The 16707-nt window shown below is 41.1% G+C and overlaps 1 protein-coding gene across 9 annotated transcripts in view; it reads right to left on the bottom strand.

Annotated features, from left to right (window-relative positions):
• The window catches only part of IFT81 (intraflagellar transport 81), an 88126-nt gene that overhangs the window by 38926 nt on the left and 32493 nt on the right, over window positions 1-16707 (bottom strand). For 7 of the 9 annotated variants that reach the window (XR_003093155.1, XM_006015206.3, XM_025199372.1 and 4 more), the window contains exons 12-18: window positions 16046-16195; window positions 13777-13905; window positions 11837-11926; window positions 9507-9593; window positions 8217-8288; window positions 8055-8140; window positions 833-878 (exon numbers count right to left, since the gene is read on the bottom strand). Coding sequence is in view for 6 of the 9 variants with exons in the window: in XM_006015206.3 (XP_006015268.1) it covers window positions 833-878; window positions 8055-8140; window positions 8217-8288; window positions 9507-9593; window positions 11837-11926; window positions 13777-13905; window positions 16046-16195 (660 nt within the window). In the remaining 3 variants the exon portion in view is untranslated. Of the gene's footprint in view, window positions 1-832; window positions 879-8054; window positions 8141-8216; window positions 8289-9506; window positions 9655-11836; window positions 11927-13776; window positions 13906-16045; window positions 16196-16707 lie in introns of those variants that run through there. The other 2 variants (XR_003093157.1, XR_003093158.1) reach the window with 2 other exon arrangements.

Below are 16707 nucleotides of genomic sequence, written 5' to 3'. Positions count from 1 at the left end.
GCTGTCAAATATTGCTAGTATTCAGATCAGTTAATAAAAAACCCTTTTTTGATATCGTAAGTCTGCTGTGCTGTGTCCCCAGGTTCTCTGTGGGGAATCCCATTTGTTTTGGGAAAATGCATTATCACCAAAAAAATCACTTCCGGACTGAGACTCTGTATATCAAGTCACAGCCTGTAAACAGACCATGCTCATGAAGTTATCAACCCTGAAATTAAAGTTTTACAAAAGAAACTGCAATTAAATCCATACAGGCAGGGACACAAACATGTAAAATTTGCTCACAAAGAGAAAGCTAGAAAGGGAAAGGCAGGGGTTTTGTCTGAATTGGTAAGGCTTCCCCTCCCACACTAGCCAGAGCTTCACACAAGAATAAACTCAGACAACAGCTTTTGTTAGTGCAGCTACATGGAAGATATCATTGGCCTTTTATAAAGGTGATAAGACTGACAGCTTTAAAATTTATGGTCTTCAACAGGTTGCTTTATATACAACTTCAAATTTGAGCTGGCACAATTTGTTATATCTGTGTTTCAGTTTCTTATCCAAATAGTTTACAGGGAATGTGCTGTCGTGTTAAGCTGTTTGACTATCTTTTACAAGCAGCTCATGCTATACACTGGAAGAAATCAAGCTCTGAAGAGTTAGCATGATCTCTTTTCAGGGGATTAGTTACCGATGCCAGCAGTAATGGAATTTTCTTTGTGGTCTGCAATATGCTTTTTATAAAAGGATGACCATAGCCTTAGATGTTGAACCAAAAAAAAAGTATGGACTGCCGCTTGGTTTCCCCTCTCCCCACCCAACATTAAAGAAAGAATCCCATCCTCACCTTCCCGAGGTTCTCTTGTTCAAGGATCATTCGGGTGTATTGTTCTCTAAAGAAAATAAAAGAAATAACTACATTATGCACCTGGCTTTAATGAACAGGGAAGATACATACTCCGAATGGGAAAAACCTGAAAAAGCCCCAAACTTAATAAATGTAGTATCAAAATTGGGGGGGGTTGACAATTCATTAAGACAGTCAAAGAGCAAGCAAGAAGTGGGAACTCTTCTGATGCAAGGATTCAGGACTCCTCTTACAGCTATAATTGTGTAGGTGGCAAAATGGCTATTTACTATTAGGTAAGGTCACTGTTAAGCCTTCAAGGCAGGTATGATTTCTATTGTTCCCTTCCAAAATACTGCCCACAGGGCTGACACCATTTGTCATAATAATGCTGACTGCACTTTGAGACCAGCCAGTGTCCAGCAGCCATAAAACCTGCCAGTGTCCAAATCTAGACCTTTTCACTTATGCGAGTTTCATACCTAGAGTAAACTCAGGACTGAACAGAGAGTAGTAGTTGGCCCCATGTTTGACAAATCTACTCTCTGCAGCAGGGGCGGGCAATTATTTCAGGCAAAGGGCCACTTACTGAGTTTTGGCCACATGGGTAGCCCCGCCCCTTGATGGTGCCCCGCCCCCTGGTCACTATCTTGGGACTGGAAGTTCCATCTCCTAATCCCTGACCTTTGCCACCAGAAGCCTCCCCCCTTGTGCCCCAGAAGTACTCCGTTCAGCAAGGGGGTTTGCCATCAGAACCAGAAAAATACCAAGTTATATTCTAAAAATCAAACATCTACTACAACATACATTCATTTGATTTCAAAAAATATTTTTGTCCTGATTTACATGCATTTGCATCGTGTACATAGAGGTGATTGTATAATAGCTTAAAATGAAGTCTTAGTCTTCTATATTGTTGGGGGGCAAGGGGCATGTGTATAGGTTTGTGGGGGGCTGTGGGTGTGCAGGTATGTGGGGGGATGGATAGGTGTGGGGAGGGTGTACATATGTGAGGTGAGAGAGCATGTGGGTGGGCACCAGCATGGGCCCCATACTCCCACTTACTGCCACTTCCCCCTCCATCTGCCACTGCTGCCCTTCTCCTGCCACTTCCCCCCACCCCCCCCAACCACTCCAGCACCACAGCCTAGACTGCAGGACACAGCAGGAGCTGGACTGGCCCAGTCGGAACTGCAAGGGGCCAGCCGATAATCGCAGGGGCCAGGCCAGCTCCTCCCAAGTTCTGCAGCCTGGCACTGCAGCCAGAAACCATGTGGTGGCAGAGTGGCAGGCAGCAGGGTGAAGGGGAGCGGCGGCAGAAGCAGGGAAATGGCTGTGGCTAGTGGGTTGAGTGGCAGCAAGCAGGCATGCCAAGCGCTGTAACAAATGGGAGGGAGTGTGGGACCCATGCTGGTGTCCCAGGGCTAGTGCTACTGCGGGCCAGGGTGGGGTGGCAGGAGTGCAAGGCTCAGGCTGGCAGGGGCTCTATGGAGCTGGGCTGGGCTGCGCCAGCAGGGAAAGTGGGGAGGTGGCCCAGTTTCAGAGCCCCTGCCACCTTGCCTCGGGCCTCTATGCACTGGTGCGGACCCTGCACTCCCGCCCAACTTTTGCTGCGCTCCACGCACCCGCTCACTCCCATCTGCCGCAGCCATTTCCTCGCTTTCCTGCCCACCACAGCCACCACTCCCCTCTATCCCCTACCCGCCACTCTGGCACCACGTGGTTCCCGGCTGCAGCGCCAGGACCGCAGGAGCCAGTCTGGCCTGGCCCTGCAGACTGGGGCGATCACCCACGGTCCTCCTCTGCCTCCACCCCCCTCCTTCTTATCTGAATTTCCCTCTCTGGCAAAGGGAGGCAGGGAACAGTCCCAGACACTTCCAGATGGGGTTGGGGGTGGGGGACCAGAGGGAATTGTGGGTGGGGGGGAAGGGTTGGGCCGGCCTTGCTGTTCTGACTGCTGGGTCCTGCCACTGACTTCCCCTGGGTCCTACTGCCACTGGCTCCTGTCATCTTTGACAGGCAGCCAAGGGCAGATGAATATAAAATTTTCTAAATTTTTTAGGGGCCCCGCAAGCTGAATAGATTGGTCTGGCAGGCCGGATCCAGCTCGCAGGCCATATTTTGCCCACCCCTGCTCTAGGTCCTACTGATTGCCATGGGAACTGCTGGCCACCCAACACTTGGAAAAACAGGCCTCATAATTAGGTGTCTAAATATAGACTTAGGAGCATAACTCTTGACATCCATTGCAACAAATATTGGCTTATGGCTGTAACAAGTGAACAGAACCACTCCCCAAAGTATCCAAACTTCATATATGAAACCTGACAGCATTATATGCTAATCAACACCACGTTCTAGCATGTTCTGATATGTGATGACCTTTCCCATATTTATTTATTTGACATTTAGGTGACACATTTAAAAGCAACATACCCACTTCTCTAGACCTAAAAACCAAGTATTACTGTGCATGTGTATTAAATGCTCCTGGGGGCAGACAGTTTGCTGTCTGATAGAATGCAAAATAGTCCATACACCTAAAGAACATCATACTTGCTCAGGACAGAAAGCACTTTGCACAGGAAATCCCAGGAGACTACTTGTGCAAGAATGGAGACAAGAGGACTGAAGCTTCCTTTAGTGTTGATTTTCTGATACTTCGCCCATCTCTACTGGCTACTGCAGCCTTTGCGCTACAGCACGGTATTTGGGCCCATGGGCAGGAGAGAACGTAATGCTCTGGCAATCCTGGATTATTTTAGCTAGCGCAACTTAGAATGGCCATGAAGCTACTGCCGGTTGCACTGCAAGCCAAAACAATTCCCAGCTATTCTCAGCAGATCAAAGAAGGTGATCAAAGGAGCCACCTCAAATCACCTCCTTCCCTTTTTGGTGTGATGGAAGCTTCTCACCCATTTGAGAACATGGCACCAAGAATGTACATTTTTTGCAAGCAACCTTTTCTTTTCTTTTCATTTTTTTAAAGATACATTTATTGCAAAGCAATGATTAGAAAATTAGAGCTCTTGTCCATGGTATCTTTTTTTTTTCCTTTACTATTTATAATGATGGCTGGAAGGAATGCAACTTAATAACTTAATTTAAAAAAAAAATCTATTTTTAGAGAACAAAATTAACTTTTCACATTCCTTAGTCCTGACTGCACGGAACAGTATTTATGTTCAATAAAAAGGGTCAGAATTAAGGCATTTTTTGTTCAATACATTAGGAAAGTGCTGCTCTATTTATGGCTCATTTTAGTTCTGTTTACATTCCAGTGCCCACTGGAAATACATACACACTCCAAAAGGATGTTGAGAAATTCATTCTCTCTCAATATTTAGTTTTTGGTAAGTATCTGGACACTGAAGCCTCCACTAGACTTATTTAACTGTGACTGGTCTTTGAACTCATACAGAGGTCAACATGAAATGCTTATCATTTTGCCTACTGTAGCTCTAGTTTCATGCTTAACAGGAGTTGAATAAAGATGATGTCTTGCTCACTACATCCAATAGCCTGCAACTCGACTCACGGTGCTCCGTTTCTAATATTCCCCCATTGTGCAATCTCATTTCCTTGATTCCATTAAATATTTATTAGACAGCCTGCAACAGCATTCGTTGCATGCTCTGCTCTAAGGAGCATCCTGTCTTAAAAAAAATAAAGGAGGCTGAAGGGAAACAGAAGGGATGCACCATATAAAGAGATAAGGATGGGGACAGGCAGGGTTATTAAGTACACATTTGGAAGGGTGGGCTTTTATGTTGCTTCCACCACATTCAGCTGACTCACGCTCCCTTTCCTGCTCAGCTAAAGCTCAAACCCTAGCTGGTGCTGAAGACTGACCTCTATGGGTGGATCTAAAATTTTGAAAAGAGCTAGAGAGTCTCCCAAGGCTGTGAAACAGGAAGAGAGACTAGGAACTGTTAGCAGATGGGAAAATTGTCCTTAGAAAGGTTAACTGGATTAGCAGAACATCAGGACCATTAATACCTCTGGAGTGAGGAACAATGAGCCATTAAGTCAACCGACTCCCACAGTTGCCCGACCAGTAATGCAACAGCTGTACTGCAGAGCAGGAATCAAAAGCAGGATGCTTCTATCCTGGGCAGAAAATCAGCTTCCCTGATTAATACATGCCCCCCAATTTTGGGGGGCTGATTGTGGGGGAAATGCTGTGTGCTGTATGTGAAAAAATAAATTATAAATGACGATTATTACTGAATGCCTGTAGCCCATTAGTACCCAGCTCACTGTTCTGGATTGTCTACAACTATGCACTAAGCCCTGGTCCGTGACCCAGACAACCTGCAGTCTGACAAGACAAGAGACCCCAACAGGGTTGGGGAGAAGAATATTATGCCTATGTAAGTTTACAGAATTGTTGACCATAATCACAAAACTATGTACTTTCCTCATCTGTCCCTTAATGGAGCCATCAAATAGGTCACTGGAGATAGCTAAATAGATCAGCAGCACTGCCCTCCTCAGAGACCATTCCAATTTCATTGCAGTTCTATTGCCTGGGGTGTGATCCACAGTTTATGGAAGTCATCTGGGAGTCTCTCCATTCATTTTAGTGGATTTTGGATCATGCCAACAGACTGAAAGGGTCACAGGTTGAAGGTGGAAAGACACTTTACCATAACATAGAAGGTAGCTACCAATTGCTTAGGAACTCTCTGCAGATCCTCAGTAGTCTATAGAGTCTAGACCACAGTTCAAAACCAAATGCCTACAGCAGTAGTTCTCAACACCCTGCTTCTGAGGGTGCCACGGGGTACAAGGAGATAAGCACTCGCTCTTCCCTGCCCAGTCACTCTGCAAGGAGGTAAGCATAGGCTTGTCTCTGCCTGGCTCTAGCAGAAGGCGGCAAGCTCCTATTTGCCCCTGCCAGCCCGAGTGAGGAGTTAAGTGCTTGCTCCTTCCTCCTCCGTCAGAAAAGCAAAGCAGCAAAGCACAGGCTCGTCTGTACCAGCTTCAGAGCAAGGAAGTAAGCTTGTAATTGTCCCAGTTCCCTGCAGAATAGCAGGACAAAATACTTGCTCCTTTCGCTGCCCCCCACCAAGAATTAAGTGTGGCAATTAACAATTTAGTTACTGAACTGGGTGCCGCTCAAGTCACGGGAGATATGGAGGGATGCCCGGACCCTGAGAAGGTTGAAACCACCGCCCTAGGGCAAGGGGTCAATGCCATACTGCGGCTTGCCAGCCTAATGACACTTGTGTTATGAACCCATACAAGTTGTCTTGTTTTTCTGTTGCATACTCTTACCTTATATTTGGACCCATTTAGTATCATTCTGTCATTTCCTTCTTACTTTTCTTCAACATGTGTTAAGCAAGAATTTAGATGGCCAACAGTTCAAGCAGTTCAGTACATGGGCCCATTTACTTTTTATTTTAACCAAGGTATTTCAGTTTGCCATAGAGTTATTTTTTTCCCCACAGGATATTGTCAGTGTGATAATTTTTTAAAGAATTTTGGCAGCCTGTACAAAAGGATATATGGGAACTACTGCACTGACAGAGTAGATTATGATGGATCACCAGCACTGGTCTGTCATGTCGCTGAACTACAGATAAAGAAATCACTGAAGAGTTCTCACACCAAAGATCTAAGTGACAATGGCTTTGTACAGGCTGAGCAATAAACACGCAGGCTCATTCATGTAAACCTTGGGTGGCTTAGCAAGACACCAGTAAAACTGATGATTTCAAATCAGCGCTGCACTGTGTAGCATTTTATTGATGTCATCATAATTGTTAACTTTTTTTTTTTTAAAAAACTAGATGCATCTCTTCTTCCAAACTCAAAGAACATTTTCCCCATAATTTCAATAGGAACTGGATCTTTACCAAAAATAGGCAACGTTACTGTTAAAGCTAAATTTAGATAATTTCTCAGACATAAGAAAATTTATTTCCAAGGAAAAGAAATGTCAGCTACAAACAGCTTTGAAAAAACTAGTTACAATACTTTATGCAATGTTAATTCTTAATGTTCAAGTAATCAAATCAATTCATTTTAAATGGTAAATTCATTAAACAATTTAGTTTTATTTTAAAAAGACCTTAAACAAACTTAGCTAAGTCCAGTTGGAAACAAAATTTCTGTTCCATGGGAAATTCTGATATTTCAAAATGTTTTTCATTCTAAAATCATAATTAAATATTACATTTCATCCTGTTGAATAAAAATGCCCAAGAACATTGACTGATCAGATGTTTAGTTTCATAGTGTTGAATCATTTTTTCCCATTTTTAGTGTAAGAGTAAAAACATAGAATGTAGAATATAAAAAATAGAAAGAGAGAAACATATTTCTCCTTTTAATAAAAAAGTCTACATGACATGATTTTAAATGTTTCAACACTGTCAAAACAAAATCTTTAGCTCTTTTCACAAAGACCATTTAATCAGAATCAAAACTTTCCTGCAAAACATTTGGCTTTTTATTAGACTACATTTTGAAAACTATTTAAAAAATAATGCCGGTCAGAGTTTTTATAACCATTTTCCTCCTCTTCCCATCATTCCTAGATGGACAAAGTATACTGAAAAGTGAAGGAGGTCCTGCCTTTAAACTGCAGTGAAACACATTAACAAAGACAATTCCTAGGATGACTGTGTCCAGTAATGTTATACTATCTCTTGGTGAAAACTATCCATAAGCCTCACTTGTGTCAGGTTGGATGGAGGGTACCAGGAGTAAGGAACAATTTCTGTTGAGCACAGGCACTCCTTCTTTCAAGTAGCCGTGGCCATGTAAGGTCTTGCACCAGAAAAGGAGTTGGAGGGATGGCGTGAGCCAGTCAGAATCTGAGGACAGCATATACTTTATCTCTGAAAAGTGGTGCACTTTCTGCTTCCATGTGCAGAAGCCCTGAAGGAAATCTGACCAACTCAGCCATGCTTCCTTTATGGGGCTTGGCAAGAGCACAGGTCCTCTGAATCCCCTCCCAACAGGAGCCACAAGTTGAAAACTATTATCTGGCCTGCCTTCTCCAACAGGCAGGGAAAAGCTTGTGGTATGTTTGAAAGAACTGGATATAGAGCAGGATCTGTCAGACGGATACTTATTTTTAGATCATTATAGCATTTTTGAAACATACAGGATGAAATCCTTTTTTCCAGTTAAAATGCCAATGAGAAAAGTCCTCCCTAAATCTCAGTTTATAAAAGTTCTCTGAATCCACACACAAGAAATAATTTACCTAATTGCTTTTCTTCTTTCCTGGGGATCTGGGGAGATGTACATCTTCATTTCATCTTTCGCACGCTGAAGCTGCACTTCTAGGTTCTGAACAGAAATACACAGCTGGTTTTAGACAGCTTGAAGTTTCACCTAAACAATGTAGGGTATTTTGTGGCCTTACCTGTTTGGCGCAGTTAATAAAATGATAGCCACTTTCTTCCTGAATAGACTCTTGACGAAGCCCTCTGACTTCCTGAAGAATTAAATTATTTTTATTGAGTGAGAATAACAGAAAATCCACAGCAGACATACTGGAATACTGTGTAACATACAATGGGGTGTGCTTAAAGAAGCAACCTGCTTGCAGGGCTCTGACTGCAGGCAAAGGTCCTATATACACATGGGTAAAATATGAAGGGAATTCAGTTACTTAACCCAATCATGTGTCCTAGGAACCAAAATCTTCGCTTTGGAGCCAAAATCTTTGAATGCCATAAAGATTTTGCTCACCCTACACATGGACACAAGAAGAAATTTCTAAGCCATTAATATTTACAAAATGATTTAAATGCTCTCTTAACCAGGCACTCTTGTGGCTCCTCAGCAGCAGCACATAATGGTTAAACAACATTACATATGATTGGTGCCTTAAATATGAAAATGATACAGGCTTTACAGTATTAACGATCTCTATAAATGGCAATTAGAAGGATCACATTTTGTCTGGGCATAAATTTTCAGTCTTGTTCTAGCAAGTAACTTGATTGCCAGTTGACAACAACCAAGTACTAAAACACAACTAGGAACAAGTGTGCATTGTCTGGAACCTATTTAGGAAGTGTCTCTATTCAGAGGTTACAGTTATAGCAGTAAAAATGCTAACTGACAATGAACTACCTTGTGTTAAACCATGAGTTAGGGCTCATCTACCTGGAAAAACTGCTAGGAATAGCTACTGCAGAACAGTTATTGTGGTAAAGGTAATCCACACTAACTCACTTTGTGGATCCTCTTATTCCTCTTGAATTAAACTACACCTTGAATTCAACTACACCTTATTTAAACAGCCAGTGCAGTTATATAAATGCCTTTGAAGATTTCTTTTGGCAAATAACTGATTAACATTAAAATGCCCAAAATCTATCCTAGCGGGTTCTGCATAGCTAAGCGCAGATTCTGACAGCTATATTTTCTACGACAAGATTTTTGCCAGTCAGAGTTAGACTGCACTGGATGGACTAGCAGGTTCACGGAGTTCTTTTGCTGCTATTCAAATTAGAAGGCATGTACAAGTCTAGCTATCCTCAGGTGGCTTGAGGTAGAGAGAGTTGGAAACGCACAGCCACTGACTCATTTCCACCTTCTATGCACTGGGGCCTTCCATGTGAAGAAGGCAGGAAAAGGAGAAGGAATCCCATTATGACTCCTCTGTTTCAGAGAGTCTGGAACTACATGCTGACAGCAATCTTACTTGTTCCAGTGTGGAGCGGTTGCTTTCTAAACCTGCTGCACAGCTGTCATATTGGACCTTTTTTTCATCACATTCTTGAGTTAATTCCTGGGGTGAAGAGGAGAGAAGGTCGTGTCAACGAAAACTTCAAGCTGGTAACATGTGGCACCTAAGCAATGTATGTGCTTGTCAATCTCACCCTTTAACATCAGCTGGCACACTCAGAGCTACTTACATAACCTAAGCAGACATACGAGTATCATTATACACGAGGGAAACCTGCATGTTGAAGGATCAGTAGTATAAACTGTGAGTGGCCTTTTTATATTTATAGCCAATATCTTTAACAAGGTGGATTTGATTTCTAACTACTTTAAATTGTGTTAAGGGTTTATACTTGCTGTTTAAACATTATAAGCTTATGAGAACATAAATGATGTATGAACTCCCATTTACAATAATTTGGTTGACATATTTTCCATATAAAATGAGATGGCCTCGTGGAAGGAAAGGAAAGTTATGTTGCATGTTAGCAAACAAGAAACACAATTCTACTAGGCTATCAAAAGCAGTTCTTATAGTTGTATACAACAAGCTGCGTTATCTTGTATCTGCTGAGCAACAATTAAAATGAACTGTTAAAAAGCACTTCAGAACCTCAGCTAACAAGCCCCCCCCGCCCCCCCAAAAAAAACACAAAAAAAACTAGAAAGCATATTTTCCACCTTAATGGGAAGAGGCCAATTGACACCAGGTGAGGCTTTGAATGGCATTTTGTCTTTAACAGGGCTGTCAAACTCACTTGAGGCCCCAGGCCATTTTTGGACTGCTAGGCTCCTTGCAGGCTGGATCCAGCCAGGGCCAGAAGGGCTGCCACAGTGGCTACCATGGCAGTGGAAAGGGGTTCAGTTTGAGGGAGTTCGTTCAGGGGTGGCCGTGGCAAGCCAACCTCGCCACCGAAGGCTATGCCCAGCAGAATCAAGGGGCCCCAGATTCTGCAGCAGGTCAAGGCCTCCCATTTCTGGTAGCCCAACAGTAGCCTGGATAGAGAGGCTTTGCAGGCCAGATGTGGCCCACAGGCTGTATGTTTGACACCACTGGTCTATGAACCTTGTAAAATGTCTAAAGCACATAGATAAATTTTCTATCTTCAAAGCCCTGATATAGAAGATTATACTAACATGCATTACTGTCCAGATGGAATGTTATCCGTAATCCATTTTTAAAAGGAGTACTTTAGCAGAAATTCATTAGTATTCAATAGTGGGGCAAACTAATAAATAGCAATTTCAGAACTTCGATATCACCCATTCTTGCTGTCTGATTTTGTTTTGCCCTGACGTTATTCAAGAAATTCTTCTGGCGAGTGAAAAAGCTTAAGCCAGATAACTAAACCCAATTCTGATGCCTTTAGATACTACTTGTTGCAAACTGCTTTTCTGAGCCTCATTTTAAGCTAAGCCTAATTGTTCCACTTCTCCAGCTTCCCTAAACTTTAACTACAGGTCATTCTTTTATGAATTATGCATCTCTCTCATGTAACTAATACTACAGTGTTATTTATTGTTTAAATCATTCTATTTTCTCTGTGTGTTTGTGTATATGTAGATATATTATGTATTATATAAAATCCACACCTTAAGTGGTACAATTCAATGACATCCACAAGGTAGTACAGATTGGTGCCAAGGGATGATCCAGCTCTGAGGGCGTGCCCACAGCATGCCCCTGGCATCTTGGGGAGGGACATGCTCAAACATATCCCACCTACCTGTTGCCACTTCTATGCACCAATCTGGGAAATGGGATGGTGTCCCCTGGGGCTGCTCTCAAATGCGTAGGAGACAGAGGGCTCAAAAGCAGCAACAGGGATGTCCCCCAGTGCAGCTACACCACCATAATTCAGGGCCTGGTGTATGCAAGTGGAAGCTATTTGGGTGGGAGTGGTCACATGCGTTTCTACCCTGGAGTGCCAGAAATGTGGTGTTGACACAACCCCCGAGTTCTAAGAAACTAAGCAGAACTTAAGTATCAAGCATACAAGTTTGAATTTTCACAGGGATCAACTCAGCTTTTAAGTCCCCACACAGAATCATTATTATGCACAAACTTCTGCAGGAAAATTTTTATATGCACTTACTGTCTATAGACTGACTGGCCTGTAACACCAATTTTATGCTGCTGTAAGTTCCCATAATGCTGCAGTTGCACCAGTAGAAAAATGCAGAACAGAAACAGGTGCTGTGTGTATCTGAGACTGCACAGGCAAAGGCATGTCCCACATAACTACCTGGCACACACAGCTAACTCGCATCCATTGTATAACATGTTCTTGAAACAGTATGACTAACCTGGCACTTCTGCCGCAACTGTCTCAATTCTTTGACAACTGGAGCCAGGCTTGACTTCTTTTCTGCTACCGTTGCATTCAATTTTTTTACCTGATGTGTAGAAAAAACATATTTCATGAATGTGTCATCAAGATGGTAATAAAGTGAGAGCATTAGGAATGGAAGGGAGGGAGGAAAGGGGGTGAAAGTTAAGAATATCGTAAGATGTGACAAAAGGAGACAGACTGAACTATTAGAAATGTTAGGGGCACCATCATTCAGGAACATATTACACCCTGCTCTCATAGTTTTAACTGCTTTATTAGAATCCCCTGACATTCTGATTTCACAATTGCCTGTCCTTTATGCTGTATATAGAATTGATTCATTCTATCTGGCTGATTATGCAATCTATTGGCTGGCTTACTCTGGCAGTCAAGGTGGAAAAAAAATCTCTCTGAGCCCTTTTAGGTCAGGTGCATGGACAGTCAAACGCTGACAAGAAGCTTTAAAAAGTTTAAAAAAAAAAAGTTTACTGTGCTTTTTAAAGTTACATGTATATGCTTATCTGGAAGCATAAAGAATAGCTGCAAAGCACATCTGGATCAGTAATAAAAATAACAAATCCTTGTATAATGTCCTTGGATCAGGCTAAATACAAATTGCACAGATTTGTGCTCAACTTACTTCCTCTTCTTTTCAAAACTTCTCGGGAGGTAGGTATTTTGCACAATCAATCATAAAAGGGGAGCCTTTCTATGGAATAAAGGATAACTTCTCTCTTCAGCAGAAGTTGGATCAGGCCTTATGGGAATTGTCAAGCTCTGCCCCCCTACCCCCGGACTTTCACCACCCTCCTAAATCCAGTTCAATCCCTAGCAATTTCTCCTGCTTGACAAACTGGTTGGAAGCCCAGCAGGTAGGCTCTTGGCTGGACTTCAAACATCATGTTCTTTGCACATGCCCTGACACACTGGGGTTCCCATTCTTTTTTTATCTGAACGTTCCACGTTTCTTTGATGACACTCCAGAAGAGGAAATTGTTCATGCTCAGGCATTTCCTATTGCTGGCTTAGTTCCTATCTTTCTTTTTTCCAAGCATATTCGTGATAATTGTGGAAATTGTTTAAAAAAAAAAAAAATATATATATATATCTGTCCCTCCTAATGAGCCAGATTCATGCATTAATGCAGACTATATATATATATATATATATAAACACAAGTATTTTAATTAAGGAGAATTAATTATCCTAACAGTTCTTATTATATCTAACCTCTTGGCTCAGAAATATTGTTTTAAAAAAAGTCACTGGATGATCTGTAAAGTGTTAAAAAAATCTAAAAAAACCCCTTCCCTCAAAAAACTGTTTTGCTTTGTTATTCCACATAATGAAAGAAGGTTTTGGAGAACCTTTAAAAAAATCTCTGCTTGTTTTTTTCGTGAGAGATTGAAACCCTGTCTTTTTTGTAACACCTTGATGAATGACAGTGACAAAAGCCAAAATAACTAAAAGCCAAACAACAAGAGAGGGGAATGGATTTTTGGCCATGTTAATTAAAAAACTATTGTTTGAAAACATCTTTTTCATTCCGACTAATTAATAATTATGTAAAAAAAAAATCTTTATTATAGATGCAACTAAAATAGCCTATGAAATCACTGCACAGTCAAAACCAAAGAAAAGCAAATTTGACAGCCCTGACAAAGGAAAAAAAAAGCAGGAGAAAACATTTAAATCCTTCTTTGTACTTCAAAAGGAAATAAAATGTGTAAATTTTAATAAATCTCAGGTACCCCTTGTAGATATTTATTCTTTAAAATATGTTACAAAACCTACTGCTACAAATATACATTGCAATGAAGCAAAAGCCCTGGACACAGAAGTTATTCCAGCTTTTATTTTTCAGGAACTAAACATCAAACTTGTAGAAACGTAACAGTTAAATCGGGAAATCACCATTTCAGACATGTTATCTAATGTTCGCCCCTTCATTTCATCCATCTCGCTTTTTACTGCAGATACTCTTTCCAACTCCTCTTGAGTATAACTGTACCCAGAGATCCCCTTCTTGTCTTCAATTGCTTGCTGCAGACACAGGAACAAATACAAAATATGACTATAGGAGCTGGCATATCATGAAACAAAAGCTCTGATGCAACTGAAATACTGCAAGAAAGCTGAAGGTAAGCCAAGTGCTGAAATCAGTTTATTTTAAGAATAATGAAACGACTCAACTCTCTATACAAACACACAACCTGTATTTGCCATGCTATTATGCTCTAGGGCATTAACTGCTTCCTGCACTACCACAAGCTGGGGTAAGGCCCAAAGGCCACTCAAGTCAACAGAAAAACCTGCCACTAATTTCACTGGGTTTTGGATCAGGGTCTATACATAATTTAAAAGTTTCTAATGAGGATGTCAATATTGATAATATCATCTATACCAAATACAAGTAATTCTATAGACAACCGCTCATCCAAACAAGTACAGAATACAGTATTGCTGAACTATTAATTGTATTCTTCAATGATGTTTTACTTACAGAAAACACCTTAAGGCATTTTTTAAACATAGAAAACTATTTTTCCTGTTAGTTTCTTCAAAATATTCGGAGGACAGTCCTTACAGGAAGAGTTTTTAACTGTGTTTTATTTTGGTTACATTTTAACAAAACTTTATCTTTTCATTCACATGACAGTTATTAATAGTTATCATTAAATATGTAAAAAGGTAATTTGGTCATACAAAACTTGCCAATGCACAGGGCCTTCATTCTATAGCAGTAGCTCAGATTTGCAAATTCCAATTGCATCACTCCTAGGAAAACCACACAAAAAAATACAGGTTTCTTAAACAAGTCTCTCATAATAGCTCTGGCCACCATGGTGGGGAGCATTTTGGATTTAATAACTTGTAGCAATGTAACATGGACATGATCTTCACTGCTAAAAAAAGCAAAATCCAAAAACAAAACCTGTTGGTTTTTTTTCAAGTGTGAAATGATGCATGTGAGCTATTCCATGATAAAAACCTAGTGGAGACAAAAGCTGTGCAATTTTATGGCAAGGTGAATCAGCCGTGGGCAGGGATTTAGTGTTAACCTAACCTAGCTACCTGGTAGGAAAATTACCGGTGCTTTGTCTGCTAAGATTTTGCAGTGGGATGGCTAATGCACATTAGCTATCCTGCTGTAAAAAAACAGACACACCTACATGATTTTTTGCAGCCATGATGTAGCTGTACTCAGCAATGCCTTGTAGCCAATTCCTCCTCACTGATCGTTTATCCTGAGGAAATGCCTTGACCCTTACTGATACTAATTAAACAAATTTTATAGCTTGATTCACAAGGAGTTGCTCTGTTTGGGGGGAGGGGGTCGTATCGCCTAAAGAGGGGTTGCACTGACCAACATAACACACTCAAATACATGAGCTTTCTTTTTTAGAGGTTTTCCATGGTTTTTTTTTTATCAGACCATTTGTTAAAATAAACAAAAACAAAAAACCTTACCTCTTTGCGACAAAACAGGACTAACAGTAGCCATAAAATAAAGCTAAAGCCATAAACAAAACTACGCCACACAAAGTGATAACAGAAAGTAGAGAGAGAAAAAAAACCTGTTTGTGTTTGGATGAAAATATGTTTCCTGGAGGCTTACAGTGATGCATATTCTGCTGTTCTTGATTGATGCTGGAAATCCTTCTCCTGTCATCCAATGCTAGAAGCACTTTTTGGCTAATATTCAATTTCTGCCTCTCTTCTAAATGCTCTGCACTAAGCTGTTTGTCTTTTTCTAGTCCTATTCCAGTAGTTGTCATGCTATAGAAGTAGCTTTTACCTGAACCCGACTACTGATAAGGCAATTTTAAAGCTCTCACCATATGCGAAAAGTCACCTGCAACTCTTTAAGAGCCCAATCCTGCTCCTTAATTGAAGTCAATTAATATCCTGCCATGGATTTCAGTATGCAAGATTAGATCATGCAGGTTAAACCCTTCCCCCACTATTTCCAGTCATGAAATATAACAGCCCAGAGAAACCTTGAAGTGAAACAGTTCCTGTGCCACAGTATGATTTGCCTGGCTTTAGCAAACACCAGGAAAACTCTGAGGTTTGTATACACTGAAAATTTCAAAATAATTAAGATAATTTAACTGTTTTAATGGTTCCAATAGCAGCAATAAGAGATGTGACAGCATTGTAGTGCTAGTTTTTGCATTACCAACTGCTGCTGAATAGCATCATGGCGCTGTTTAAGGAGTTCTTCTGTTCTCTGCAGAATGCCGTACTCCGCTGTAATTTCTGCTATTTCTTGACGCTTCTTTTTGTAAAGTGTGTTCTTGCTTCGAAGCTTACTAACATAGCGTTTAAACTGAAATGAGAGTTAACAAGCACATTTGAAATCTAGTTTGGATGCAAAAGAATGGCCTTATTAAACCCTGTTTCTTCATAAACCACAAACACTCCCCTCGCATTGTGCTTTGAAAGCAGAGCAGTGCGGTGTGTAGCGCAGAAGACTGGGACTCCTAACTTCCCTTCTGGTTCTGCCCCTCACTCAGATGTGTGGCATCAGGAAAGTCAGTGCCATGCCATCATATCTTAGTTTGCCCATTTGTAACATAGAGATCATTCAGTTCTACTCATCTGCCTTCTGGAGGGCTGAAAAGGTCAGTTAGTGCTTGTAAAATCTTTTAAGAACCTGGGATACTAAAGCTAGTCTAATAGTACTTTACACTTATACCAGCATGTTTCCTGTCAAGAATTTCAAAGAGCTTTAGCAAACCAAGGATTGCAGCATCCCTCTGAAGTAGAAAACTGGCATCCTTTATAGACAGAAAACTGAGGCAGAGAGATAAATTGTTCAGATTCCACCATAAAAGAACC

Source organism: Alligator sinensis, unplaced genomic scaffold (assembly GCF_000455745.1).
Source record: "Alligator sinensis unplaced genomic scaffold, ASM45574v1 scaffold628_2, whole genome shotgun sequence".
NCBI classification, from domain to species: domain Eukaryota; kingdom Metazoa; phylum Chordata; order Crocodylia; family Alligatoridae; genus Alligator; species Alligator sinensis.
This window is presented reverse-complemented; position numbering and strand designations above follow the sequence as displayed.